Below are 27341 nucleotides of genomic sequence, written 5' to 3'. Positions count from 1 at the left end.
TACTGAAGCAAAAAGAGTATACTCTTATGCTTTGCATATGTGCGTCCTGGTAATAGTTAACTTCAGATGATTTGGTCTATTTCAGTTTTGTGACTGTTGTATGAAATGCTCATCCAAATTATCCTGGCTTAAGAGCTAGATTTGACAAACCACTGAAACCAAGAAAGCACAAATATGAGAAATAAACAAAAAAGTTAACCAACTTCTTCAGCCCTCAAGAAAAAAAAAAGATCATGTTGAATACTGAACAAAGTTTTGTTTGGAGTTTCTACTTTTTTTCTGATCCATTCATGATTTTGCAATGCTGAACAAAAGGAATTTTGCAATAGAGCCATTTTCACCAATAGATTGAAATACTCTGCGGTACATCTGCACCCCTGGGAATTTGTTAAAACACAAAGTAGAATACCGGCTGATGGATTCTGCAGATCAAGTTCTTAATCAAATTAACAACAACAAAATACCCTAGGGAATACTACGTTATTCATATCATGTAGTGCTCCAGTTATTTAGATACCTAGTTCTTAGGTGCCACTAAGCATACTGAGTGAAGATACTGCTACGTGTAATTCCTTTCCAAGAGACCAGCAATAAGGATAGCCCGGCCCTTCACTGACAGGAGACTTGGACTGAAGTATTATGACGGGAGATACCTAAATATCTCTCCTGATTCTACTGTTTCAGTTTGTTTAAACACATCTCCAGCCAAAGCAATCCTGACAGGATCTGAACAGCATCACAGCAGAATGGCATCTTTAATACAGTGAACTGTTGATCTGCTCTTGACTCAACTATTCAGGAAAATGTCCCAGAGGGGGAAAACTTACCCTTCACTTTTATACCAGTTGAATGCCTCAGTCAAAAGACATTTTAAAGAACTGCTTCAGAATCGACATCCACTCCAGTACTACCACAGTTAACTGTTGTTTGATCCTCAAATACACGTATTCTTGGCTACATTCCTACAGCTAGCCAAGATGCTAGCAAGGTACGGATCACAGATACTATTTTGCTGTGATGAATGGCATAACTCTCTTCTTTGTCCCTTCTCTCTTGCCATCATAAACTATTTTCTTGTAGCAGCAGAGAGCTGCTCTACTCTGGCCACTCGTTTCTACTTCTTAAACGGCAATGCATTTGACCCAGGAACTCAGTCTTGCCATGGTGACATCTCACAGTAATGCAAGTCTCTCTGGAGTTTTCTCAGACTACAGTGAGGCAACGTTTCTTGGGTCTTTTTCTCGCTGACCTAAACTGTTGTGTAATGCCATGCTCTGTTAACAAAGTGGTAATGCTTTGGTCTAAAAGCAATAGCATTTCAGTCAAAAGGTAAAAATCTGTATTTCAGATTTAGAAGTGTTTGGGATACCTCTGTGTGGTAAGGTGCTGTACAAGCACGAGATAATGTGTTTCCATCTCAAGAAAAATAGCTCAAGTTCAAAATATCTGCCACTAATGCACCATTCTTCATCTTCACAGACAAAAAAAAACATTCTTCACGCAACTGCTGAGTCATAAGCAGCACCCAGAACGCCCTCAGGACTAGATATCCCCCTCTCTCATTTTAACATACAGAAACCCTAGACATTGGTCCACTGGGAACAGATTTTACCTTTTATTGCCATTTAAAAGGAGAAAATATCCTGTATAGAAATATTTTTCAATGGTGTGTGGTTCCTAGTGGCTTCTACATTCTCACAAATTGGCACCTATATACATCTGTAAGTCAGTGGATAATAGCAACAATATTCAGGTGTAAACCTTTGGCATGTAAGCATGTTTTTTTGAAAATGAGACCACAAAATACCATGTGAGGTAACCTATTAATATGCTATGTTGTACCTTCAGGATATATCGATTGGAGATTTTGTCATCAGCAGCCACATATAATCGGATGAAGACAGAGTTACTGTATTGACCACGGAGAGTGGCCAAAGCTTGGACTAAGCTAAACCTCCTTTCTGACCACAGCCCTTCAGGTCCGATGTTGGATTCCAGCACAGGCCAGCGGAAGGGTGAATGCCTCAGTATACTTAACAGGGGTTTCACATCGGCTTTTTCAATTTTATCTGAAATGCCAAAGTGTGACAACAGTTACATTCCAGACAATTCAAATCCAGCAGCAGCCACACGAGACACAAAGATTTATCAGCATTGATCGATTTCTAGGCGAGACAAAACACAACCGATGAAACCCAAAGCCTCTGCTCTGCCTGGGAGCACAGAAGCCCGGGAGTCCATCCCAGTTTATCTGCATCAAGAACAAGAGAGGCAAATCCGTGCTTTTCAAAAAAGACGAAGGCTGGCATTAGGTCCATTAAAAAAAACTTTCCTCCCTTAGAAAGTGGCATAGAAACTTCACTGTTTCTGGGAGGGAGTTATTGCATGTAACCAAAGCTAGAGGGGTCAGTGTCGCGGCACCAAGGCCGCAGGGCAGGCTGCCTCAATTGCTGACATTCAGTCTCAGGGCATGCTGGAAGAAAACTGTGTAGGAAATAAAGTCTGAAAGAGTCAGAAGGACAAAGGGCACCTTGAAGGGCAAAGCTGACTCCCTCCCAACTCATCTTTCACCCATGCAGCTTCAAGAAGGTAGCGATGTGCCCCAACCTAGTTGTACAGCTCTTTACAGCAACATTTACAAGCTCAGGAAAAGCACTCTACAAATATGGCTATAGGACTCCCCATCCAAACTTGCATGACATGCAGATAATTGGAAGATAAGGAGTCCAGAGTTGTCTATACCCAGCCCTGCGTTTTGATTAAATGGATTTAGAGAAAGGTAGAAGAATGCTGAGCAACGGGCTCTTGAAAGTGTCAGTGTAAGAATTTCATCAGAGGGCTCCTCTGATTTACCAGGCACTACCCCCACACCCCCTGGGGCACAGTTTTGGCATCTCTTTGCAGAGATAAATATCCCTTCACAGTTCCCTGACAAGCAGAGGTCTCTGTCAAACTGACTTCTTGGGCCTTGGTGTACCTCAGTCTCAACAGCCAGCTTCAGAAACGTGTAGAAGACCCTCTGCATTCGGCTGAATCCAAATCAGCAAAAACTGTGCATCTGCACAAAGCTTCAAAGAGCTCAGCAGAGAGCAAAAAAGCCTGCCTTTATAAACACAGGTAACGCACATGTATCCCTCTTAAATCAGGCAACTTACTTACTCTCATTCATGCAGGATGCATAAAGGATCTTGGCCTTCTGTACAGCTTCACTGTCTCGTCTTTTGCTGATGGGTTTCTCAAGCAATGCTGAAGAAACAAATGAAAATCTTTTTCAATGCATCAGAAAATGTAGGAACTGTCTGTTTGCCTGTCTCAGCATTTGCTTTAATCATAGCATTTGTTTAATCAAGGATGAGGTTCCACGTGTATTTTCTTAAGCAGTAACACGGACAAAATTGTACTTTTTTTGATCCCCAACAGAGAAAGATTTTTTTGTTTTGATTTATTTTTAAGAGGACTGATTTAAAGTCAGTTAACAGATACTGCTTATTATTCATCCTCACAAAGAGCCACCCTCAGCAAACGAGGTGACAGGGAACCATGGGGTGAGGGTGGGAACCAATGCACAGGGCAGGGTGTCAGAGATTTTTTCAAGTGGCTCAGCCTCTGGTGCTGGTACGTTATGAAATCCGGGTCTAACGGAGAAGGCAACGGCATCCCAGGAGCGAGACAGCTGGCATTCACTTTTACCAGCTCTGCTGCTGCTGCTGAAAGAAAGCAGCAGAGAACTGCCCTGTTGTCTGTCAAACACACACAACCTCAGACTTGTAAATGACACAGGTGGCCAAGTGTCCAACTGCTATTTGAAAAGCTGCACTAGATAGCTCCCTCACGCTATAGGTGCATCAACCTCCTTGGTGCCTGAAAGCCAAACTGGCTTGTCTAAGCTGTCATCTCTCTACATTCCTTGCATTCCTCACATTATGTTACGGAAGTGAAATAGCATGAAAAGTGCATCTGAATCTCATCTGCCTCGAGCCATTTTATCCAAGTTGTAAATCAGCCATGATGCAGCTGCAGATACATGTACTGTAGCTAAATGCAGAGGCAGCTTAGCTGCAGTGAGATCTATCAGCTCAGGTGCAGCACAGCACGAGCACTTCCATGGCCAAGAGAAGCAGGGCAGTGCTTCCACACAGCACAGAAACAGGGCTAGCAAACCCTCTCTGACCTCACCTGGTTTTGTAAGACCCAAACAGGTCCTGCACACCATTACCTTTTTGTTACTGGGACCACTGGAGAGAGTGGCTTTGCTGGAACCATCCCAAGACCCTCCTGTCGTATGCTCAGCCAGAGCTAAAAAGCCTTGAAAAATTCAAGAGTGCCTTCTCTTGAAGGTCACTGGGGCTTCATAACACCAGCTATGGCAAAACCAAACCGCTCCCACACAGAGCTTTATCACAGAATAGAATCATAGAATGGTTTGGGTTAGAAGGGACCTTAAAGATCATCTAGTTCCACCCCCCCTGCCATGGGCAGGGACACCTCCCACTAGACGAGGCTGCTCAAAGCCCCATCCAGCCTGACCCTGAACACTTCCAGGGATGGGGCATCCACAACTTCCCTGGGCAACCTGTTCCAGTGTCTCAACACCCTCACAGTAAAGAATTTCTTCCCAATGTCTAATCTAAATCTCTCCTTTTCCAGTTTAAAACCATTAGCCCTCATCCTATCGCTCCACTCCCTGACCAAGAGTCCCTCCCCATCCTTCCTGTAGGCCCCCTTTAGGTACTGGTGTGACACCTTTGTCAGGTGTCAATGCAACATTCTTCTCTGCCAGTGGTGGCTGGGGTGATGCGGAGTACTGAAGAGGTGCTGCTCCTGCCATCCAAGAGCAGCACCCGCCTGCAAACGGGAGGCTGCTGCTTGCTCTCCAGCCCCTGCCCTTTCCAGCACATCACCGGAGTCCTCTCTCCAACGTCACCTCTCACAGGAGGCCAAAGTCCAGCCGGGTGGTACCACTAGATTTTGTAGCTGAGAACAGTCTGGGTTTGCACTGTTCCACTCAGTGTTAGGAGCTCACTGACAGAGATAGGATTGGAAAACTTGTTTTCCAGGATTTCCCTAGAACCTTGAAGAACCTGCTGCGCCACATCTCTCAGATATTCCCCACCTGTGCTAATGTGAGTACTCAGGGGACCATACTGCTGACCTCAAAGTGTTTATTAGTCAAAGAATACCTTAGTGATGAGCAAATGTCACTTGTTTGCTCCTTCCAATCCCTTTTCTCCTTAAAAAAAAAAAAACCCAACCCAACCCAAAACAACAACAACAAAACAAGCAAACAAAAAAACCCAAACAAACAAACAAAAAAACCCCAACTCGTTTGCTTGGATCCTTGAGAGATGTAATGAGATCATTCCTTTTTAGTTCTGGATAAGATTTTCCCTAAAATTACTGCTGGACAGGATTCCGAATAGCTTTGGCTTCAAATCCTCAAATTGTTAATATTTCTCAGCTTGTTAAATAAAATATAATGCCAATCATTGACACATATCTTCACTGTGCACAGTTCTTAGCAGAATAATCAGACCTGTTCATGTTTTAAGAATGGCATTTTAAAAGCAACTATAAACGAAACCTACACAAAGCTAAGGAGGAAGAAATGCACTCCTACTAAAGCCATTGCAATAACTTCCGTTCCTTGCCAGTGAGCTGCACAGCCACGAAATTTTGAAGCTAATAAAATTCAATGGCTAAAGCCTAGCTAAAGCTCAGGAGAGATATAGAGGATGAGATCCAATAAAATAAAATCAACTCTAGGAATACACCTGCATAAAATCCTGTTAAAATCAGACCTTGTGTTTTCCCATCAAGCCATCTCATTATGCAACAGAAGGAAGCTGTAACACTCCCGGCACTGTTGCAAAGAATAAGATGGGGTAGATGTTGCCAGTTTGCTCAGAATTCATTTATGAAGAAAATTCTTGGTTCTGATGATGTAAAAGCCAGTGATCAAACATGAAATCCTTAACAAGATAGTGGAATCGTGCGGACGCTGAAATAGGTGATGTGATCCATGAGTGCTCTTTAGGCTATAGAGGTTCCTCAGCCTTAGCCTCAAGCTTTCAGAACAATTTAGAAGGTCAAACCTGGAGCACTGGTCACATCCACTTGAATTCTGCATTAGGTAGTATAAAATCTAAGTGCAAAGCATAGAAATTTGCTTCTTATTTAACTCACAAATACGTATGGATTTTACATGCCCCTAAATATTTAAATTCTTCTTTAAGAACAGGAGAAAAAAAAGTCAAGAATCGATGCTTACTAATCAAAAACATGGGTAATCAACTAGTCTATCTACAGGTTGCTGTATCTACGGAAAGAAAGTCAATGGAGACACATCAAGCTATCTTCAAATTAGTAGTGTCAGGTCCTGTTAGTAGCCTGGCCATAGTAGCAGGCTGCGACAGCCCCCCTCCTGCACTGAGCTTATCTAATTGTGTGGGTTGGTGCGCGCTGAGCTCTGCAGTGCAGCATTTGAAGGGCTGCAGCTCGGAGCCTCTGCTCTCCGAAGGACCTCCGCAACTTCAACTGACCTGCCTCAGGGCCATCCCGCGCTCTCACTGGCACAGACAGGCTCTCTCTGAACAGTGCTCCATCTCTTGACATGCGACGTGGCATTCCAGGCTCTCGTCTACACTGAGGCAAGTGCCAGCTGGTGACCAACAGAGAGCGCAAATCCAGCCCCTCTGCCAAAATTCAACTCTTTAACTATAGACGCCTGGGACGAGTGTCTTTCCACCTTGAAAATTTTTATTGGCTTCAGATATTTTCTGTTTGGACGTCATAACAAAAGCAAAACTTACAAGGTCTTCAAAAGGATCTGACCCCCAATCAGTTACTGTTCAGCCTGATGAGATGCCCGCAGACCTGCTGTTGACTTCCCTACTCTGCCTTTCCAAACTCCCGCTCTTACCCCTCACTAGGGGATTGGGCGTATTTGTGCAAATTCACTGAGAAGTTCAGTCTAATAGTTTTTGCTAAAGTCCAGTGGCTGGAATTGAAAACTGTGGCCAAGTTAGGGAGATCAGGGTTACCAGCGTTTTGACTAAAGCAGCTCACTCAGCGCTAAGAAGGACGTTGAGTTTGTTCTTCTTGCAGCTTTTTTCCTCTCTTTTTGTTACCTCAGTTTTCTTGTTTCAAAATGAAAAGCTCCAACTCCCTAAAGTAATCTTCCATTTTGGACTCCAAACTTTAACTGAATTCCACTTGAATCCATAGACAGTTTCAATAGAACAAAAAATATATCCTTTACCAGATTCAGTGACTGTGAAACAAATTGTATCCAGCTTTGATCAGCATCTTTTAGCTTCATCTTTAAATAAGAACGGTTTTTGACCAGAGTAGGAAACAAACAGCACTCCAACGATTTTAAGAAAAAAACCCTTGAAATAATAGTTCATTTGTTAGCTCCAAGGTAAATGTTACAGTGCTAGAGACGGAATAGTAATCTAGCTGAAGAGATTAAAAAACCCCACAACCTAAACTGATTTACAACTCTCTGAAAGAGCACAGGATTATTATTAACAGCAACCACAATTTAACAACTTATTACTGTTACTGATTTATAACACTAGCCTGCTGCAAATGCCAAGCAGAATATCATAGCCAAAAATCACCAGGACAGGCAAAGTGAAGCAGCGTAGCTTAAGCCACCTTGAATATAAAGTCTGTGATCAAGTTTCCCCAGCCAAATATAAAGTATGCATTTGAATGGCTGTTCTAGCAAAGCATCTTTTCTTCAGTCATGTCTTTTACGTCTTTTGTTTTCCAATTAATTCCAAAGTCACTCCCTTTGGGATAAAAGGGATCCTGACCTGTGCTACTGATCTCAGCACCTCGTTGTCCATGTTTCCGTATGCACAGGATACCCAGATGCAAGATTTATGTTTCCTTCCACATAAAACTTAGTTATGGCAAGTGTCAAAACCTATTGGTAATTCTGCTCTGCAGCTTGGAAATAACATAAATCATCTCATCAAACAACTACCACTTGCACAGTCAGAAACTGGCTAAAGGTGTTCATGATACCCTAAACTTTCTGAGGTTGCAAATTGCTTCATCATTCATTTGCTCTCACCATGGGGCTGAGGGCGGAGAGGTTCCCATCACAAATCAAAGTTCTGGTACTTCTGGCAGCCCAGGTCAGGCAGGGTTGCATCACTGCTCTCCCTGGCTCTTGTGCAAAACACAAGGACTCAGCATCGCCAACAAAAAAACACGCCATAGCTGGGAATAATCCTCACTTGTCTGAATTGTAGATGCTCAGATAGACAGTCAAGGGAACAAAGCCACAGATCGGGGGGGGCGGAGAGCTGGGGTTGGGAAGGGAAGGAAGGAGGTTTATCTTGAGTTGCCTTCAGACGGTGCTTTTCCAGGGCAAGAGGGCTAAAAAAGGCCAGCTTCCTGTGGTTCGCTACCCTACAGTAAATAGCAATCATCTGCTGTTAAAAGTGAGAGCAAGGGACTTTACAAAGTAAGCTTTGCTTGTGTGTGTATTTATTTAACTGCATGCTATTCTGAAGCTGCTAAGAATAATCTTGTGCTAAGTGTTACCTTTAATCTTACTTTCCATTTCTAGCCCCTTGATGATTTTCCAGCCTACTGTCTTACACAGCTTCACTTTGTTTTTCAACCACCGTGTTTTATTTATGGCACTGAGAAATCCTGTACCTTTCCCTCTTCTGACTTGGAGTGCATGAAAAGGGGATTGCAGAGCCAGATTTGAAGGGAAAAGAAACATGCATACCATTAATTCAGATTAGGAGTATTGATTCAATTTATCAGTGTCCTGATCTGCAGATTGTATACATTCCGTATGCCATCAGACAGTTTTCTACATATACAGTTGAGTTGCATTCCTGAGACCCTATGGGATGCACTAAGCTTAGTTCTTATTCTAGAGAGAAAAATGTAAGTTCTCTCTGCACTTCCCAACCCTAGACATGGAGAATACATTTTACTAGTAAAGATGATAACATTTTTTTCCATTCATTTTTGTCCTTATCCTTTTACAAACATTTGCTGTATGTGGAAAATGCAAACTGAAGTGTTTGCACGTATCTGATGTGATGGCCTGAAATACATTATGATGCTTTGCATCTTGAAGATAAAAAACTGCATGTGCAAATATCCCAGTGGGAATATGCTTGGACTCTAAACAAAACAAAAAAGCTATACATGAGCCCCAAGGGGACATCCCATTTCCTGGAAAGTTGTAACCCTGGAGGAGTGAAAAGCTAGAAGCAGACAAGTAATTCAGTATGAACTCCCAGGGCAATGCTAGAGCAAACAGCGGTCTTGGACTGCAAAAAACAGAAGTATCGAAGTGGGGAGATGTTCTTACAGTTGTGGGCTGGTGAGACAGACTGGAACACTACCTGCCCTTTGGCTGTCCATATTTTAAAAACAGTGTTGGACAGCTGGACAGGGTGCAGAAAATCATCACAACCATTTGGGTTTTATTTTGGGTGGAGTGGCTTGAGAAACAGAAGGGGAAAAAGAAGCCATGCATGATTTGTCTCACAAGAAATGGCAGAATGGTGGTGGGATTACAGTATGAAAGCACCTCACCATTAGAAAATGCTTGGTGCCAAAGCTGTCTTTATTCTATTGAAAAAAAGCAGGAAGAAAGCCAACAGTTGGAAGATGAAGACAAATTCAGCAGTGAGAGTGATTAACCACTGGAGCCAAGCAACCAGAGGAGACAGTAGGTTCTCTGCCCCTTAACATCTTCAAGACTTGATGCTTTTTTGGAAGATAAGCTTTAGCCCAATGCGAATTATGTTTTACCCCCATGCAAGCTATTGAATTGCATTACATAGATAATGCAATTGTCTGTGATACAAGAAAGGTCATAGGAGATAATCTAATGGTTACTCCTGGCATTGCACTCTATACATTTAGGATAAGGATCTCAAGGCACTCTTAGACATGTGGGACCAAGGAGATACAGCTATTATCCATTGTTGCAGATAAAGAAAGCAAGCCACAAAGGATTAATTCCTCCTTATCTAGCTCATGTCAGAATCCTACTGATTGGAACAGTGCCCCTTTATGAGCATAAAGCTTGCTCATCTTGATCCAGCCACTCAAAGAGCTTGATCCTTTGGAGATAGTGAATGCCCCTCAGTCCCCTTAATGTCAGTGACAGTGGGAGTAGCTCAGCATTGCCCAGATGAAGCTCAGTACTACAATTGAAAGCAATTTGTAATGTATTGTTTTCAGGAGCAGATCCAGAAAGCAGCCCAAGGGCTTCTCCAAAACCCATGCCTACTCATTCACTGGGCCAAAAGCAGAAGATGCTCTCTCATCAACTATGTCCACAGTAAGGCCCTATCAAAGCCTCATGCAACAGCATGTTCTCCCTTTGGTTTGGGTAGCGGTAGCTAGCAACCAGATACTTGCTCCATGTTGCATGTTTATAAGCTTCAGTTTCTTGTACCAAAATGCAGGAGACTCTTCTTGTAGAAAGGGAGTTTCTTTGCAAACGCCTGGTGACAGAGAGGGTGGATTTCTCTTTCAATGCTTGAGCAACAAAGAGTCTGTTCTTCACCATCCCCTCTACAGTGCTATATAGCTACAGGGGTCAGGCTTCTAAATGACGACAAGAATAATTAAAAGAATAATTAAAAGTCACAAGTTTTGTTTCCTTCCCAGGTTATCACTATTATCTGCTACCTCTGTGAAGAGGCAAAACCTAAGTTATCTTTTGGAAATTTTCAGGAGATCCTCTGATGCCAGCAGCAGGATGTTTTAAGGATGTCCTGTGAGGAATTTCAGCTTAAAAGTAGAGAAAAACCTACTCAGACCTTGTTTTGAGTTTGGCAGTCAAACCAAACACACAACACTTGTGTGCAGAATGTCATTCCCTGAGGTCTCTGAGCCATAAGATAATTATGATTAATCTAGTCCTCATTAAGAATGTCTAACCCTTTAATCCTGTATTTTCTTCACACTAAAGAGCTACAGCAAAAGAGTTCCTGAAAAGCAACCATAACCCCTAAAACCCAAGTAGCCAACTGCACTTGTGCCACTAAGGGTATCTAAGGACTCCAGCTGTGTCCTGAAGGCACTGCCCTTTCTTCAAGCTCCCAGTGCACTGGGTTTAAGAAGTCAAGTTCAGTACAGCTTGCGGAGCAATGATTTGGCCAGGATGCCAGAAGACACACAAAAAAACTTCAGAACCATGCTGCTGTTGCGGAAGTCACAGCTAGACAAATGTACAGTCTTAATTACAGTAATGTGAGCTTACATGTTCCGAGAGTGATTATTTCAGAATGGTTTGGGGTCAGCTGACGTTCATTTTGAGTATCTGGTTTCCAATTCCTTTTTTTCAGAGCCCGAAGTTAAGCAAAGGAGAGCTGGCAGTGGATGGATGAAGGCCTATGAGGGTCACAATGTTCTACCTTAAAATAAAAGCACTGGCCACAGCATCTAAAATTATACACAACACTGTTGTGATCACTTGACCAATGGTAACTTCCCTGTCCTACTACGCGAAAATATGAGTTTAATAGACTGCAACACAAGCAGTCCAGGTTACAAGATCGTTAAAGAAGAAAATCTGACCTATATATTTTTATTCTCATCAGTTTGGAAGCCTAACACCTATAGCTGGAAAAGGGTATATAGGGGAGGGTGAAGAATAAATATAGATAAAAGTTCTAAAAGGAAGTGACAGACTTAACTGACATATTTCAAAGCTGTACATATTTCTTGGGAACAAGAGAAATATAGTCAAGCCAAGGTTATTCTTAGAGTTAAATCCGTTCTCTCAGAGCACTCTCCTGAAAAAGACATGGACATCTCCTGCTGTAAGATGCAACGTTTAATGTTTCAGTCCAGCTTTATCCCTCTTAGCAGGTTTATTGGCACAGGTCAAACCCCCACACTAAAGCACCTGCCCAGCTTCCATTTCAGAGCTGCTTTGCATCTGGAAGCCTCGGGAGAAAAGCAGAGCAAGTTCTCGCCTGCCTGGAAAACACCAGAGAGACAAACTTCAGTGGAGGGCACAGAAGCCTACTTACAGCTCTCTTCTGACACTGGTGTAACCCAACTTCAAATACATAATTTCAAGGCTTGATTAAATTCTTTTATGCCTTTAAAACACAAGTTGTTCTGGGAATTTATCCTACTATGCAGTTTTAGTGTGCAGTCCAACCCATTTCCTCTATTAACAGTTGATAGCAGTATTTGTGTTTTGAAGCTTCCCTAAAATATGAAATAACCACAATGTATTTATTTTTGTAAACTACCAGTTCTGCTAATTGTTCTGCAGTGCCTCTTGCTAGTTCACGTGTCTGGTGCACAGTCCAACATGTGCGGTCTGCAATCCTTTTTACAAGAAATAAGCTGCAAATGATTGGGTTTTAGGTAAAAGTTTGTTTCCAGGATTCCAAAATAAGAAAATACACTGTTTAAAGATGTAATTTACACTCCCTCACAAGTAAAAAGACAAACAATGAAAATTTTTCTCACCACTGTAGTTAAATAATTTTTAAAAATACCAGCACCTTACTGACTTTAAGGCTCCTCTTCCTTTTTTGTTCTTGGTGGCTGTAAATATTGCTCAGTTCCAGAAGACTGGAAGGGAAGCAGTCAGAGCCTAGTGCACTATAAAAAAATACTTAAATGCATTTTATAAACACCTATTTTGAAATTTTAATGCATTATGGTCCAGATTTCTCTACTGTTTGCTAAAAATATATCTATATATATATATATATGGAAAACCAAACTAGCATCAAAGGCTTGCAAAAATCTTTCTCCGTATGCTTAAAACTATCCTTGCCTAAATAAAGCCTTTCCCTTTGAGTCTAAAATAAAATAAAATAGCGAGTCAATGCACTTTTCTGGTGCTTATAATGTAGCTTTTACATTTTACTGAAGCATATATTATTTCCACTTCCATGTATTTTTTGTTCCCTCCTTCATCAGCCTTCTACTACTTTAACTTTTTTCCTCTCAGTTCCCCATTGTAAATAATCAGGTCACCAGAATCATCTTACTGGAGTACACAAGGACTCAAAATAATCACTCCAAGCAACTTTCATAAAGGCAAACTCCTTCCTCGCACAGGAATATGAAATAATGCAGAGTACTAGACACAACTCATTGTCCTAACCACCTGCCACATCGTAGATGCTTCTTTGGAAGGCAGAAACATCCAGGATGCCAATGAATGGGGCTATTGGTCCCTTTTGGAAGGCCTTGTGTTGGCTTACACAGCCTCAGATATGCCTTAAATATAATAGTTTCCACCTTTTCAAACCATTAGCCTTTACAAAAGAAAAACAAACAAAACAAAAACTACCAGTGTATTCTGCAGCTCCAGGAGCTCATTCCTCAGAACTGTCTTTGTGGAGGTGATGCCTTAATCTAGACCTGCCTTGTTTTGCTAAACTGCATCTCCCCCACCCCTTGTTTTATTTTATTTTGTGCATTTTGTTGGATTTATTAAAAGGAATTTAATGATTATCAACACACCATTAATCAGTTCTGGCACGCATATTTTGTATTTGATACAATTAATGTCCATCAGCCTGTTTCTTGATGGCAGCGTCCATCTCACCATGGTCAGACTAGTGACTCTTGAAAATAACCAGCACATCATTATTAATTCCTCTGACATTCTGATAGAACATTTAATCATTATGAATTAATTTTGCATTAATGAGGATGTAATTAATATGCGTGCTCACAGGAATTAATGAAGATTTAGTAATTAATCAATTCATATAGGTTCTAATTCCCAAGGAACATAAATCAAGTAAATCAAACAAATGTTCCCAAACACCAATTTCATGAAAGGATGCTGTATTTACACAAGTAAACTCAACTGATATACTGGCATTTTAGGGTCCCCCCTCTCCCCTTGAGAAGAAATTCCACAATCCTTTTCTCGAATTTCCATTTTGGCAATATGGAAGGTCTCATGGAAATGGCATTCCAACAGCTGTGCTTACATAAATGCTTCCTAACACTGCTCAGTGCCCCAATATATAGCACATTTCCTAAATGACAATGCTGTTTGTTTCTAGTTTCAGCATTTTATAAATTCTCTGAGTCTGTATATGAAAAGATAAGCACACCATGTGAGTTCCTCCAAAAGTCAACTAGCATAACTGTACACAAACGGTAACAAACCATCTCATGGGGACGTGAGAGCCTCTGTTCATAAATCTAATTTCAATAATAAATCTTCGCCTTTTGAGCAGTATTCCCCCCTCCCCTACCCTGCCCTTCTAGCCTCCCAGTATTATGCTGTAAGGGATAACACGTGTCATTATAGTATGAGGCACAAGAGTTTAAACTTCACTTATACCAGAAGAGTGCAAGATCCCCAATTGTTACAATATAGTTAGACTCCATACTAAATGGCAGCACTGAGCTTTACTTCATTATACTAACGCTTTCAACATATACTTGCATAATTTTTTTTGTTGGTCAGAAAATGGGACATCAGATGTCATGATTACTATGTCTTCCAAGGTATGAATCCTCTTTCTGCAAAGTTACCAGTCCAAATTACAGTCATATAGTAATTTTGAAATTCAATACCTGCAGATAGGAACATATCATCCTTCTGCGGGCAACAGCCAAAACAGAGTTTCACTGTAAATCCAGGGGGAATATTGTGCCATGCGTGGAACGGCAGCGTGCCGTAAGCAGGGCTCACAGGAGGATGCCGCTCTGCTCTCCCGACCAGGGAGATACTGTGGGAATCCTGTGGCTCAGTTACTGTGCTGCCTTAAAACCTCATTTAGGAACCAAAATTATCTCCTTTCTATACTCATGGTTTCCCAAAATCACCCATTACAAATACAACTTTCATTTCGAGCCACCACAAAGCCTGACAAAAGTCCTGGCTTCTCTACCTTTGGCTCAGGTGCTTCGTTTTACAGAAAAGCTATTAACTTGTTGCCCAGAGAGATCTACCTGACTTGTGCCATTTATGTTTTTTCTTACATTTAGATGAATAAGCTGTTATAGGAAGGATCTCAACCACTGAAAAGAAATGTCTGCACCATTTAAAAAAATATCCATTTGTAGTAGAAAAGACCAAGCAAAACAGCATTAAGCGCTGTTGCTCTTTGCTGCTATCTTGTTATCCAGGAGCAGCTATCCAACAAGAAGATATTGGAGGCAAAAACATAAATACCCTCTGAGGTTGTTTTTCATAATTACTGCTGGTGTTCTCCCTCTACTTGGGGCAGCTCTTAACCAGCTGCCTCTGAAGGAAGATATCACAAAAGCTGGGTCAGATAATACAAAAACCTAGGGACGAGTGTCAGCAGCTACATTGCAGATTTCATGTCTGCTTCCAAGCCATCCCAGTGGCCCCAGCCAAGCACCTGTTGAAGGGTGGGAGGAGAAAAGAAACAAGCAGGACAGCAGCCACTCAACACCAACAGAAGCCACTCAGCACCAACTTCTGGATTTGTCTGAAAGGACTGTCCTGTGGTCAAATAGTATAAATTTCCATACAGAGATATTTTTACCTTACTGGTTTTACTTAAAAAAGAATTTGTTTTCTGAAGAAAACCATTGCAGATTATCATGGGAAGAGCTGCCTACACTGCCAAGTTATTTTGTTTGCTGTCTGTCTCATGTTCTTTAAAAACCCACACACCATATCCTCCTAAACGGCCTCCATTTCTTTCTCTTTGCCACATTGGAAATTCCTCACTTTAAACTGACTGGCATTCAGAAAATAGCCACGCTAGAACGCTTAGGACAGCAAATTAGTCTGAAGTAGGTGTCTCACTGGGCCAGGGTCAGTACGGAGACTTAATCTGTAAACTGGTTTCCACAGACATAAATTAAATTTAAAAGGGCTGGCAGACATGTTCACAAATGATTCACATAATTTAAATCAGCTCCTTTGCAGTGCTGAGATTTAGGAATGCTTGCGTAGTTTTGTTGGGTTTTTTTTATTTTAATTTATTGCTTCCTGCTTGGTCACTTGAAAAAAAATCACCAAAAAATCCAACCACCAGCTGTATATCATTGTTCTGAAGGCTTCAGAGAAAGGAAAAGAACTGCTTGATTTACAATCAACATTCACCACAGGTAATAGGCACTGATTTACTTGCCTCAGACTTCCAGTTCTGAATTATTCCCAAAAAGCCACTTGCATTTCAATGGTAAGACAACAGTGCTCCTAAACTCTTAATTAAGGTCACCAATCAAAATGGAAAAATTCAGCAGGAACACAAATAGCTTTGCAGGAAACTTTATGGTAAGTGAAAAACATTTATATACTCGCAGAGACATTGCAATCTTGACCTGACATTAGGCTGAAACAGTCGCAGTTTGAGATAGCTTTTGTTTGTACAACAGGTGCCACAGTCAAACCATTTTTTCCATTTTGAAGGACTCCAAGAGCTTCCTTAGAGGCCCATCGGCACAAAAAAAAAAAAGTAGTTGCTAGTAACCATGGAGAAGCAGGTTTTAACATGCCTGCAATGTATCAACCAATGAAAGGCTGGCTTCAAGTCAGGGACAGTCTGGTCCAACTAGGAATGGTTAACTAGAAGTAGGAGTACCTCAGTCCTCTGCAGGACAGTTTGATAAGGAACCAAGAAATTTTAACCTAAATATTACATGTCCATTACCTGGATCTGGGTCATAACCAAAACCACAAGTCTCTGCTTTTGGCGTATCTTCTGCTATCTACACTTGTCTTCTGTACATTTCTCCACAACACATGAAATCCTGCTGTTGCTGATGTCCAAGGAAAGACCTACCATCGCTTTTACCAGGCCAGAATTTTATCCATTTTGTATAGCGAGGAGATCAAAGTGAGTTACACATGTGGTTTGTGGATTCCTCTGAGACCAGAAAAAGAAATCCAAGTGACCCTCAAACAAAGGATGGTAAAGAAATTAAAGGGGAAATGATGTAATTTTAGTTTGAATCCATCCTAAGACAGCTAGAGAAAGCCATGGGAGCATTATATATACATATAAGTATTCCTACCCCATTAAAAACCCAAATCTTACAAAAAATTGGATTTTTAACTACCACATTAAGTTTTGCAAATCTAGAAGACCCCTGAAATGAACGTTTCTTGTCCTGTTCCTTCAATGACACAGAGATATGCAGGCAAAAAAATCTACCACCCAGTAGTTCTCAGCTATTTTCCATTGACCCATTGCCATTCCTCTCTTACAGGACCAAAAACCTTCACTGACACAGAAGAGGTTCTACCCTTTCTTGAAGCCAATACCTGCAATGTCATATGCTCTTGTGTGTCCGCAACCTCAAAAAAAATTAAAAGGAAAAGAAGAAAAGCTTTGCCGTCAAACCTGGTAATACTTAATGCATGGTTCAGTACATTATACTGCTATACCTACCACTTTTTGGTAAGGCAAAACTAATTTTTACGCTTGCCTCCCGTTATCAACTGGAAGATCTTCTTCCATAGCAATTGCCCCCGAATGAAAAATGTGGCTTCCAGAAGATCGAAGATAGCCTTGTGCAACCAAGGCCATGCACAGGTCTTTGCACAAATACCCCAACTCCCTTTCTGCCTAAGGCTGAGGAATATTCAGGGACCAGAAAACAGATTAGATGTTCAAATAATTTATTTTAAGTAACATAATTTTTTAATATATTGCCTGAATAAATACTTCTGTCTATATCACACCATCAAAAAATATCAAATATGAAAAATGTGGCTTTCTGGCCAAGCCATGTTATCACCTTAAGATTAATAGCTTTCTTTAATACGATAAATATTTCAGAACATAGAACTTGCGTAATAATCAGCTCTTTAAAGACTGTGGCTTTTTTAATCTACTCAGTGTCAAACAGGGAAATTTACAATGAAGTACAAAGTTCCACTAAGAGTTCTTTAGGAAGGAGAGATTAAATTGACTTCCAAGGTCTGGTCAGCCATATGCATGTTTCTCTGTGCAAGAGTTCATCCCACTAAAACTTTTGATAGCAAGGTTGTGGTCATCCACAAATGAATAGCTCAGCGTCAAGCTAATTTATTGAAGTTACTCAAGTTAAAACACAAACATACACAGAGGCTGAAGTTAACGCCTTGTTATTTCATCTGCCAATGCAGACATACAACAATTTTTTCTTTTCCTTTTTTAATTACCCAGAATATATTTTAGAAAGCTTATTAAGTAAAAAGTTAAGGAGGAGATGACAAATGTTATATTAAATCAACTCCTCTACACCACCCAACGTTTCACATCTTTGTCCCTGTACCATGCATGCCAAGGAGCAGTTTAGGCCTCCTATTAAGTTAGTTATCAGGCACTTCATTACACCTCTTTTTTGATACAGATTTTCCATTAAGCAAATACTTCTCACTTAGATGTTTCTTTCTTTGTCTTGTATTTTCCTAGCTACGGATTAGCAACTTCTAAAGGGACTGTAGTAAGAAAAACATATAAAAATGTGGTTTAGCATGATGTCCTTGATTAGGCTCTGTAAAAAGAGGAAATTAAGGCTGAGAGTCACAGCTTGCTACTCTATATTCAATTAGGACTGGCTTCTTTGTGGCTGTCGTTCATGCAGGATGTGCAGTTATCTAACACAGCCCGATTCTGGCAGCAGAACAATTAGAGTGCAAAGCATAACTTAAAACAGGCTCAGGCAATATTTTTTCCCTTTGGTTGTGACATCTTCAGCAGACTTAAAACAGCACTCACCAGATCGTATCCTATGCTGAAATTCCACACTCATATTCTGAAACTGAATGCAGCTTTTAAAACACTTCACGATGCGAAAATTGAATACGTTATGACTAAAGAAAGCAAGCAGAGAAGGGCTTTGATGCCTACACATGCACATATGTACAAAATCTAAGAGAAAAAGAAACGCTATATTTAAGCACAACATCCTAAAACTGACCTCTGTTCTGTGGTGAGCTCAAAGCAGGCTCTTATGTCAACTAATAGATCAGTAACGCGCTCAAGGTGTGCAGTGCTCAAGGTGTGCAATTCCCAAGCACACCAGCAACGATAATAAATCTTGCACGTGTCCCTTCTTTTGCATGACTCGCTTTTAGTGAAGCTTGTAAGAACCTGGCAGGTTTTTTTCTACCTAGCAATAACTGTCACTCCTTCTCCCCGGTTGGTCTGCACAGCTTCCTGATGAGCTGGCCTTGCTGCAGAGTATAGCACAAAGTCAAGTCACACACAGATTAAAATACCTCTCTTCCTACACATTTCCACCCCGAGGCTATTTTTTCCTCCAGACACACATTCTTTACCAGTTTTCTGTTTCACTGATGATAGCTCAGGTACTTCAATGGCAGCTTGAACAGACACATGAAGGAAACACAATACCCAAACAACCTCCGTCTCCGGAAGTCTGTAAATTGCCTCCTGCCAAGAGCTAGGTAAGTATACTGGAAAATATCACTCTGGGTTTGCCTTATTATATTCTTTTGCTGCTATTGGCTGCTCTTAGAGACAGAGTTCTGTCCTAGATTGACGTTTGTGTGGATCTTAAACATTTCTTAAACGTGCGTGCTGTGCCCCCGCAATTTGCTCTACCTGTCTATTGCAAGAGTCAAAGAGTTTAAATCCTGCCCCCCTTGGGAGTGTCCTTTTGTCCCTCAATTCTTAACTTGTCGAGTTGCCACCAGTTGTGTTCTTCTTCCCAAATTCTGTTTCTGCTATAATTCGTTATCTCTTAATGATATTTTCAATAAAAATACCAACAAAAATATATTTCAAGGAGAACATCAAGTTGGGCTGTTGAATATTATCCAATAATCCAAAAGAAGCGTAGAGTCTTTATTCGTTTCAAAACCAGTTAGTTAACAAGCTACAGTGACGAGCCAACTAAACACTTTCAGAAATTAGATACTTACCCTTTAGTTTGAGGTCCACATTGTGTCGCAGCCAAGGATAAACACCATAGTTTGACATGTCTTCAGGAATAGGGTGATTATATATCCAGCCATCACATGCAAATCGGTAAAAGTCCTCACATGGATCTACAGATTGATTTATCTTGCTTAAGATGGCAGCAGCTGTAAAAATGACACCACATAGATCCTGTGTAACACTTTCCTAAACAGAGAATGACATCAGGCCACAGTCCAGAAACAGTGATTAACATTTACCAATCTCTGCAACGTGATGCTGGCCTCACTTGCAAGCTAAGCCTTGTTTTTCTAGGACTGATGTGTGCCCTGATCTCTGCCATTTTTTAAAGAGCAGCAGGAATGCCACACAGCTTCTCTAGCATCTAACCGTGCCTATATGAGAAGCAAAAAAAAAAAAAAAAAAAAAGACAAAAAGACAAAATAGCTGCAATGAATGTTCTTGTGTTCTTGAGTGCCGTACAGCAGTGACCACTGAACCTAGCACTACAGGAACGTGGGCTGCTGGAGCCAGACACCTAAAGACAGGTTATCCATTGTTGCCATGATGGAATTAATTGCCTGAGGAATTTAGTAGCAATACATATAAAGCAGATTGTAATTAGCATTCCAGAAATTATGCACGGTTTACCTTCAGCTGAAGAGCTGCACAAGAAAACAAATTAAGTTCTGATTTACCCTTCATTGGAAAAGATAATTGCAGTATTTTCAGCTCCATTTTGCGACTGCATCTCTGACAGTTGCTATGCGAGGTGAGACTGGTAAGAGAGAGATCAGTCTGACAAGCCAGAGACTTAACTTTTGAGTATCTAATCAAATGATCATGCATTATAGTGATCTACACAGGTCGAGTAACATGGAATACGTGGATACTGGACAATTTTTTGGCTAAAAGACCATGTGTTTTGAGGTTTATCCAAATAACTAATGAAAAATCCTAGTAGGAAATATGACAACTTTTACAGACTTCATGGTACAATTTCTAGCATCCAGTAACTCTTCCTATGATATTTCTGTGTCTTAGCTGTAATTCTTTCTCTCACATTAGAAACTCTCAAACTGCCTACGTTGCAGACATTTTGGTCCTCGGCAATTTTCTGTCACTCCTGAAAAGCTGCTCAGCAAGGCAAGGCTCAGGTCTCGAGACACTGGGTAGTCACCACTCAGTCCGCTCTGAGCTAAAACAGTCAGGTCACGTAGATGTCCGAGTCTGTCTTGGGGCAAAATACCAGCTTCTGCTGAGCTTACCAAAAGAATCATGTTATTTGGTATACACAAGAGAAGAAGAAAGCCAATTCAGATTCAGACTTCTTAAGTGACTTTTTTTTTTGTTCTGAAGCTCTAGATGAAGCCCGTACACTTTTGGTGTGGGGGGGTGTTGGGAGAACAGGACGAGTTGTTGCTGGTGGTGGTAGTAGTGTTTTGATCAGTCATCCCACCTTACTCAGATATTTGCACTCATTTGAGAATCAGCTCTGGATGGTGGTGCCCCGGGCAGACAAAAGCACTGTCAGGGCAGTACAGAGCAAAAGTAGAATGACAAGAAATGTCCTGGTAATGTTGAGATCTGCAAATTTTTCGATTTATGGTGGCCCACAGAATTTGTCAGGATTTCAAAAACATGTCAAACACCTCACAGTATCAGCTTAATATGGTTCAGAACGGAAATACTCTTTTAAGTTCACACAGCGTCCACTTTGTTTCCAATAAAACAGGTCTGGGGGCAGACTTCTAGGTGCGGTAACTATTGTTTGATCTGTGCTCTCGTTACGCTCAATGACAAGAGTCTCATTGATTTAGTGCGAGCAAAACTGTGTCAAAACGGCCCAGTGCAAAACAGCGTGCAGGGTTTCTCAGGTCACAGAATCATAGAATCACCTGGGTTGGAAGGGACCTTTCAGGTCATCTAGTCCAACCATCAGCCTGACTCTGACAAAAACCACCACTAAACCATATCTCTAAGCACTATGCCCGGTCTCTTTAGCTAGCATTTAATACCAATGGACATCCCAGCTCTATGAGGGTTGCCACATGTCCCTCTGCGTGGAGAAAAGAGCCTGCCAATATGGAAGTAGTTGCAGATTTTGAGTCAGAGTCACCACGTTACAGTTGTGCAAGTCTGTGCAAGATCTGGCCCTAAAGCATCTCTGTGCTTAACAGCTGACTACTTGGGAGGAAACAACAAAATACACGGGAAGGTCAAGTTGCCCAAAATTTCGTTTCCTATTAAAAAAAATAAATAAACCCTATGAGAAAATTTAAATTAACCCAGGTAAAACAGAGTTAAAAATTTAAACCACAAATTTTAAGTGTAGAAAAACAGATCTGTAGCAACTTAAACAGTGATGTTTTAAAAAGTCTGTGGGGTTTTTTCCCCCTCATTATTAATTAAGCTTTCTGAATAAAATGTATCACAGAAAAAATTCAAACAGTGTAAATAACTCGCTAACATACTACAATCATGATATAATAGAGAGGATAAAATTGTTGCTTACCAGCTTCAATGCATTCTGCGGTCAAACAGTACTGTTGCTTCGGATGAAACTTTATAAGACCTTGGCTGACTGCAAAATGGAAATTGATAATGAGATCATTTGTAATGAATTTTGACCATTGCAGCCAAATGTTGTGTACTTGATCATTTGAACATCAGTGCAAGATCTAACGCATCCCTGACTACATTGATTTAAAACAGCTCGGATGTATATTAAGTAAATACTGCAGCTCGTAACAAGTAATTTTTCCCTTCTGTGCCTGCTTTCTCCTTCGTCTGCTTCCCTTCCTCCCATTGCTCGTAGGCAGCATGGGGCAAGCGCTGTCTCTCACCGTACGTTTGCACAGTGCCTGGAGTAACAACACTTCAGCCTTATTCACAGACGGCAAGCACCATCACGATACAAGCAATTAATCATCGTTGCTCTCATCCTCCAGAGATGCACCTTTCCCAGCTGGCGATGCAACATGGAGCTGGATCTGGCCACCTTCTGCAGGGTTTCCGCCGCTCCTCCTGCAGCTCTCCTGTGCTGCCCGGCCCCACCAGCACGACCCAGCGCCCACAGGACGCTTTCAGGGCCCCCTTATTGCAGCCTGGAATAAACCAGATAGCAACGGGCACAGGGACGGCTGGGCTTTATAAGGCACAGCGCAGTTTCTGTCTGAACCGGCTCCCAAAAGTATTGTAATTGGATTTGCTTCCCAAAACCTTGCTGACAAGAACTATGAAATCATCAGTTAATTTCGCTCATCTTTTAAAAAATGTGTATTACAGCTGCCACCGAAACACAGGAATTGCTAATTTCAGACACTGCTGTCAGGCAGCAAATGTGCAGATAATTGATACTTGGGATGAGGATGGGAGAGTCCTGAGGGACAGATGAAATAAGACTCAGCGGATGGGCTCAGTAGACATAAAGAAGTGTCTTGTTATATCCATCATCTTAATAACTCGGCCTGTGATAAAAATAAAAAAGCAAAAGAAGCCAAACCAAAAACTCAACAATGGAATATATTAAGGTATAGTAGCTTTACTGGTGCTGCTAGTTATAAATTAGTTTCTCCTGTAGTTATATATTGTTCCAAAGGGATAGGAAATTGTGAAATGGTATTTCAGCACAGGAAAATTTTACTATAAAAAACCTAAAGCTAGAATTGAATGTAAAGCTGTTTCATCTCTTCCAGCCTCATAGCTTTAATGACAATTAATGGCAGAAATGGCCGGATTTCAATCAAATTTTCTTAGAAACCGAGAATGTAAAACTATTTCTGGACAGCTTTACCAAAGCTTGCGTTGACTCAGTGAAATACAACACCTCAACCACCTTGGTAAATTAACCAAGAAATACATGAGATTTTGAGGCATATAAAGACTGTGGTTGGAATACTGAACGGTAGAAAATAGAAAAGTGGAGGTCTCCAGAATACAGTTTTAAGCCACAGGAAGTAGAGGATAACGTGCCTATTAATTAAGTGCTGCACTCCTCCCGACTCATCTTTCCCCCACTTGGAAGCTAGCCTTTCAGAACCCGTCCAGGTCTTGAAAGTTTGCTAGATTTTTTTTTTTTTCCTTAACAAAGCAAAGAAAGGAGAGAAAATCCCAGACACCATTTAATTCGTTTGCACTTGATGGAAAAAGAGGGAGACGGAAAAAAAAAGTCAGCAAAGAATCTGAAGTAGCCTTTGTGGGTTTGATACTTGTAAACAGAAGCAAAATACCGTTTCATCTGGTTTTGTTCCATTTACAACTTCATCATTAGAGCAAACTAAAAAAAAAAATCTTTGGCAGTAACATTTCCCATTTAATTAACAGCTAATTTTGATTGAAAGACTTTTCCTGGTTTTGTTCTCTTGCCTTTTTGTTGTTGTTAAGAGAACTAACCACTACATTATTACCTAAACTTGTGGTTATAACACTCAGTGTCTCAGCTTGCTCCTCTTTAAGCCTGTTTCCAGACTCTTAAGCAAATAGGCACTGTAATTAAGTTGACCCCAAAAACGTGAAAGGGGGAAAGGCATACAAATATGCAGATGCAAATAATGTGGATGTTCCTACAATCTCAGAAGTCCAAAGGGCTACCAAATCAGGGGGAGACGCTACCGAACTGATGTTCAAAGCTGCCTGACCTTTTGCCTGAGGGAACTGGAGAGCGATCTGCTTCCTTTTGCTCTGGCCCCAGGCTCCCAAGGAGGAGATGGCTCCTGTCCTGCCACAGCCCACACCACCCTCTGGAAAGCTGCAGGCAGGACCCCGTGTGATGCCAAGTGACTCCCCTGGTAGCTCCCCACTGAAGTCACGGTATGGCTACAGCCAGCACGAGCAAGTAGCAGTAAATAAAAAAAACGTGATTCTCCTTAGAGTCGTAGGAATTCTGAGAGGAAGAAACTAGAGAAGCAAGAGAAGGCTACGTTTCACTCCTCAGGATGGAAAATTGAATGGAAATTCTTTCAGGTCTACCAGAAACAGGAAGTATTGCAGATTAAATAAAAACTGAAGAAAAAAGGTTGTCTTGAGATGCCTGAAATGTTTCCCATGACCAGAAAAAATGGTCTCCTTCTCTACAGTTTAGCAAAACTAAGAAACAGTTAAACTCAAACTTGCAAACAAAACACAGTGTCACAATGAAACTTGGAAACATTGCATTGACAAAATGTTAAGCTAAAACAATTTAACTTTTTTCCTTTATTCTTTTGGTTGAAAACCTCAGACAATTTCCACACAAATACTGAAAACATTTTGGTTGACCCAAGGCCAACGTTTTTATTTTCTTAGCAGTTATGCCAATAAAAATTTTGACACTGAATCCCTGGCTAAGGGACCTCAGCACACTTGAAAAACTACGTCTAAGAATTAATATATTTCCTTGAATTTTCATGTCTAGTCTATGGATAAAGCATTTCTGTGTCTGAGAAGTTATGGTGGCAATCATCTATTGCTTTTTACAAGCAATAAACAATCAAGTGCTAAAAAAAGAAATAAGATCTCTCCATTAATCCTTGGTGTTTGATATTATATTCTTTAAGTGAACTCTAGAAAAAATAGTTTGCACTAACAAATTGAAGATTTAATCCTTTTCCCGTTTAGAAAGAGTTTTGTTGAATTGAGTGGGATTACTCACAGACACAAAAGTTACTTGCCTGCAAGTGTTTGTAGAATTTGCTCTAGCAGCTGCTCTAGAGCAGAAAAACACTAACCGATTGCGAGCCTGGTGCTTTAAATATTCTACAGAAAACCTGGCATAATTTTCTCTATTGTGATTATAAATGAAGCAGACTTTTCAAACAAGACCACAGGATCTTAAATGATTGGAGGGAAGCAAAAGATATGCTTCGGAGGCTAAGTTCTCCCCAGTCTAGGGAAAACTATGTTGGTCAAAAGAAATGAAAAGTTGTGATGAATTGTTCCAAAAGAGGATCTGTCTTTGCAAGTTCTTACAGGATACAACACTGCTTTCTCTTCTCTGCCTGGTGGTTCTGGGTACATTTATACTTCTTCACATCATTTTACAGGTGCAAGCATGTGCTTCCATGCGATATACCAACAAAATCAATCTACAGATGATTCCAAATTCCGAAGAGGAAAAACTAATTCCTTCTCTATTGTGTCCAGGTACAGCTTATAAATCTGATCAAAACGTTTTAATTTCATGCCGGATGCACTCTTTATGATTTTTGCGAAGACGACTTTGCAATTCATCACAGAAGAACACAAACATCTAAAAAATGTGCAAGCATATGCATTATTGAAGCCTTCTACAGGAATTTTAGTGAAGCCCTAAATGAAAACCAAATGAAGGAAAACCCAAAAGATTCCATAAAATGTGTGCATTGCAGATTCATATTCAGGAAACAGATAGTATTAGCCCACTTCGGTCACAATCTGGGAGCCCGCAATCAGCATTACCGATGTGCGTAATCTCACCCATTTCTCCCTGTTCAGCAAAAGAACCCAATTCTGGCTAGAACAAATTTACATGCTAAGATGAATGTAAATTCAGCATTCAGAAAGTTACATGGGCTCATGCTGCATCTTCCAGCTCTAATGTTCCCACAACAAATCCCTTTCCTGACAGGCTTCCATTTCAGGATAAATATATAATGGGGGGAAAAGAAGAAGAGACCGAGATTTTCACCAAAGCGTGTCATGGAGCACACGCACCTGCACCAAGCGGACAGGCTGGGGAGGGTTATGTTCAGGTTAATCTCAACCTTTTCACTTACCCAAGAAAAGCGCAGTGCCAAGCACAACGGTGCCACTCACAAAGACGCCGAGGGCGATCCGTGTGGCTTTGCTGGCTGCTCTCCCGGCCTCGGGTACTGTCTCTCCTTCCATCGGCATGGCTTGGGACGTGCTCGCTCTCGCAGAATTCTGGTTTTCCTCTGCTGGCGTGCTATCAGTATTTCAACTGTTCACAAACTGCACCCATGAGCTCTCCTCCTCCTCTCCCTATTTACAACTCCAGGTTTCTGTCGTGAACCATTTCCTAGGCACTTCCTGCTCTCCCCCCTCTCAAAGGAAAATTGTGCGTAAAATAGTAGCTGTCTCCTACGTTTTCCTCTGACCAGGAGGAGGAGGAAAGGCGAGCGGTGACCACTCTTGCTGCCTGTAAAGCCTCTACGAGCCAATCGCTCAGCAGTCCCCCTTATCAGGGGTTCCGAACACGAGGATTTCACAACGTTGCTGAACAGATGTTTCAGCTATTCAAACATATAGCTGTAAACCCTTTACAATCAAAGCAGGATTGCTGACAACTTCTACAAACACGAGACTGATGGAAGGTTTTCTTCCCCCCCCCGCCTTGTGCTTATTTAAAAAAGACTAATTATCTGATGACTAAAGTTTCCTCCTCTTAAACCATTCCTGCAGCATCGTTTGGCTTCACCAGAAGAGATACCACTCAGTGGACAAATCCCTTTTTAAAGCTTCCTAAGAGCTCTTAGAATATCATGTAGCATTTTATTTTGGGAATTTGGTATGTGACACTGT

General features: G+C 41.1%; 1 protein-coding gene across 1 annotated transcript in view; it reads right to left on the bottom strand.

The window, feature by feature from the left end:
* PHEX (phosphate regulating endopeptidase X-linked) overlaps positions 1-27138 on the bottom strand; it is a 107627-nt gene extending 80489 nt beyond the window's left edge. Inside the window, exons 1-5 of the mRNA XM_063343089.1 lie at positions 26576-27138; positions 22357-22425; positions 19847-20008; positions 3160-3246; positions 1843-2069 (exon numbers count right to left, since the gene is read on the bottom strand). Coding sequence (XP_063199159.1) covers positions 1843-2069; positions 3160-3246; positions 19847-20008; positions 22357-22425; positions 26576-26693 — 663 coding nt within the window. The 5' untranslated portion in view covers positions 26694-27138. The remainder of the gene's footprint in view (positions 1-1842; positions 2070-3159; positions 3247-19846; positions 20009-22356; positions 22426-26575) is intronic.
* Between the last annotated feature and the right edge of the window lie 203 nt (positions 27139-27341).

This window comes from Chroicocephalus ridibundus, chromosome 1, assembly GCF_963924245.1.
Source record: "Chroicocephalus ridibundus chromosome 1, bChrRid1.1, whole genome shotgun sequence".
Classification (NCBI taxonomy): Eukaryota; Metazoa; Chordata; class Aves; order Charadriiformes; family Laridae; genus Chroicocephalus; species Chroicocephalus ridibundus.
Note: the sequence above shows the minus strand (reverse complement) of the source record. Positions and strands in the feature narration are given on the sequence as shown.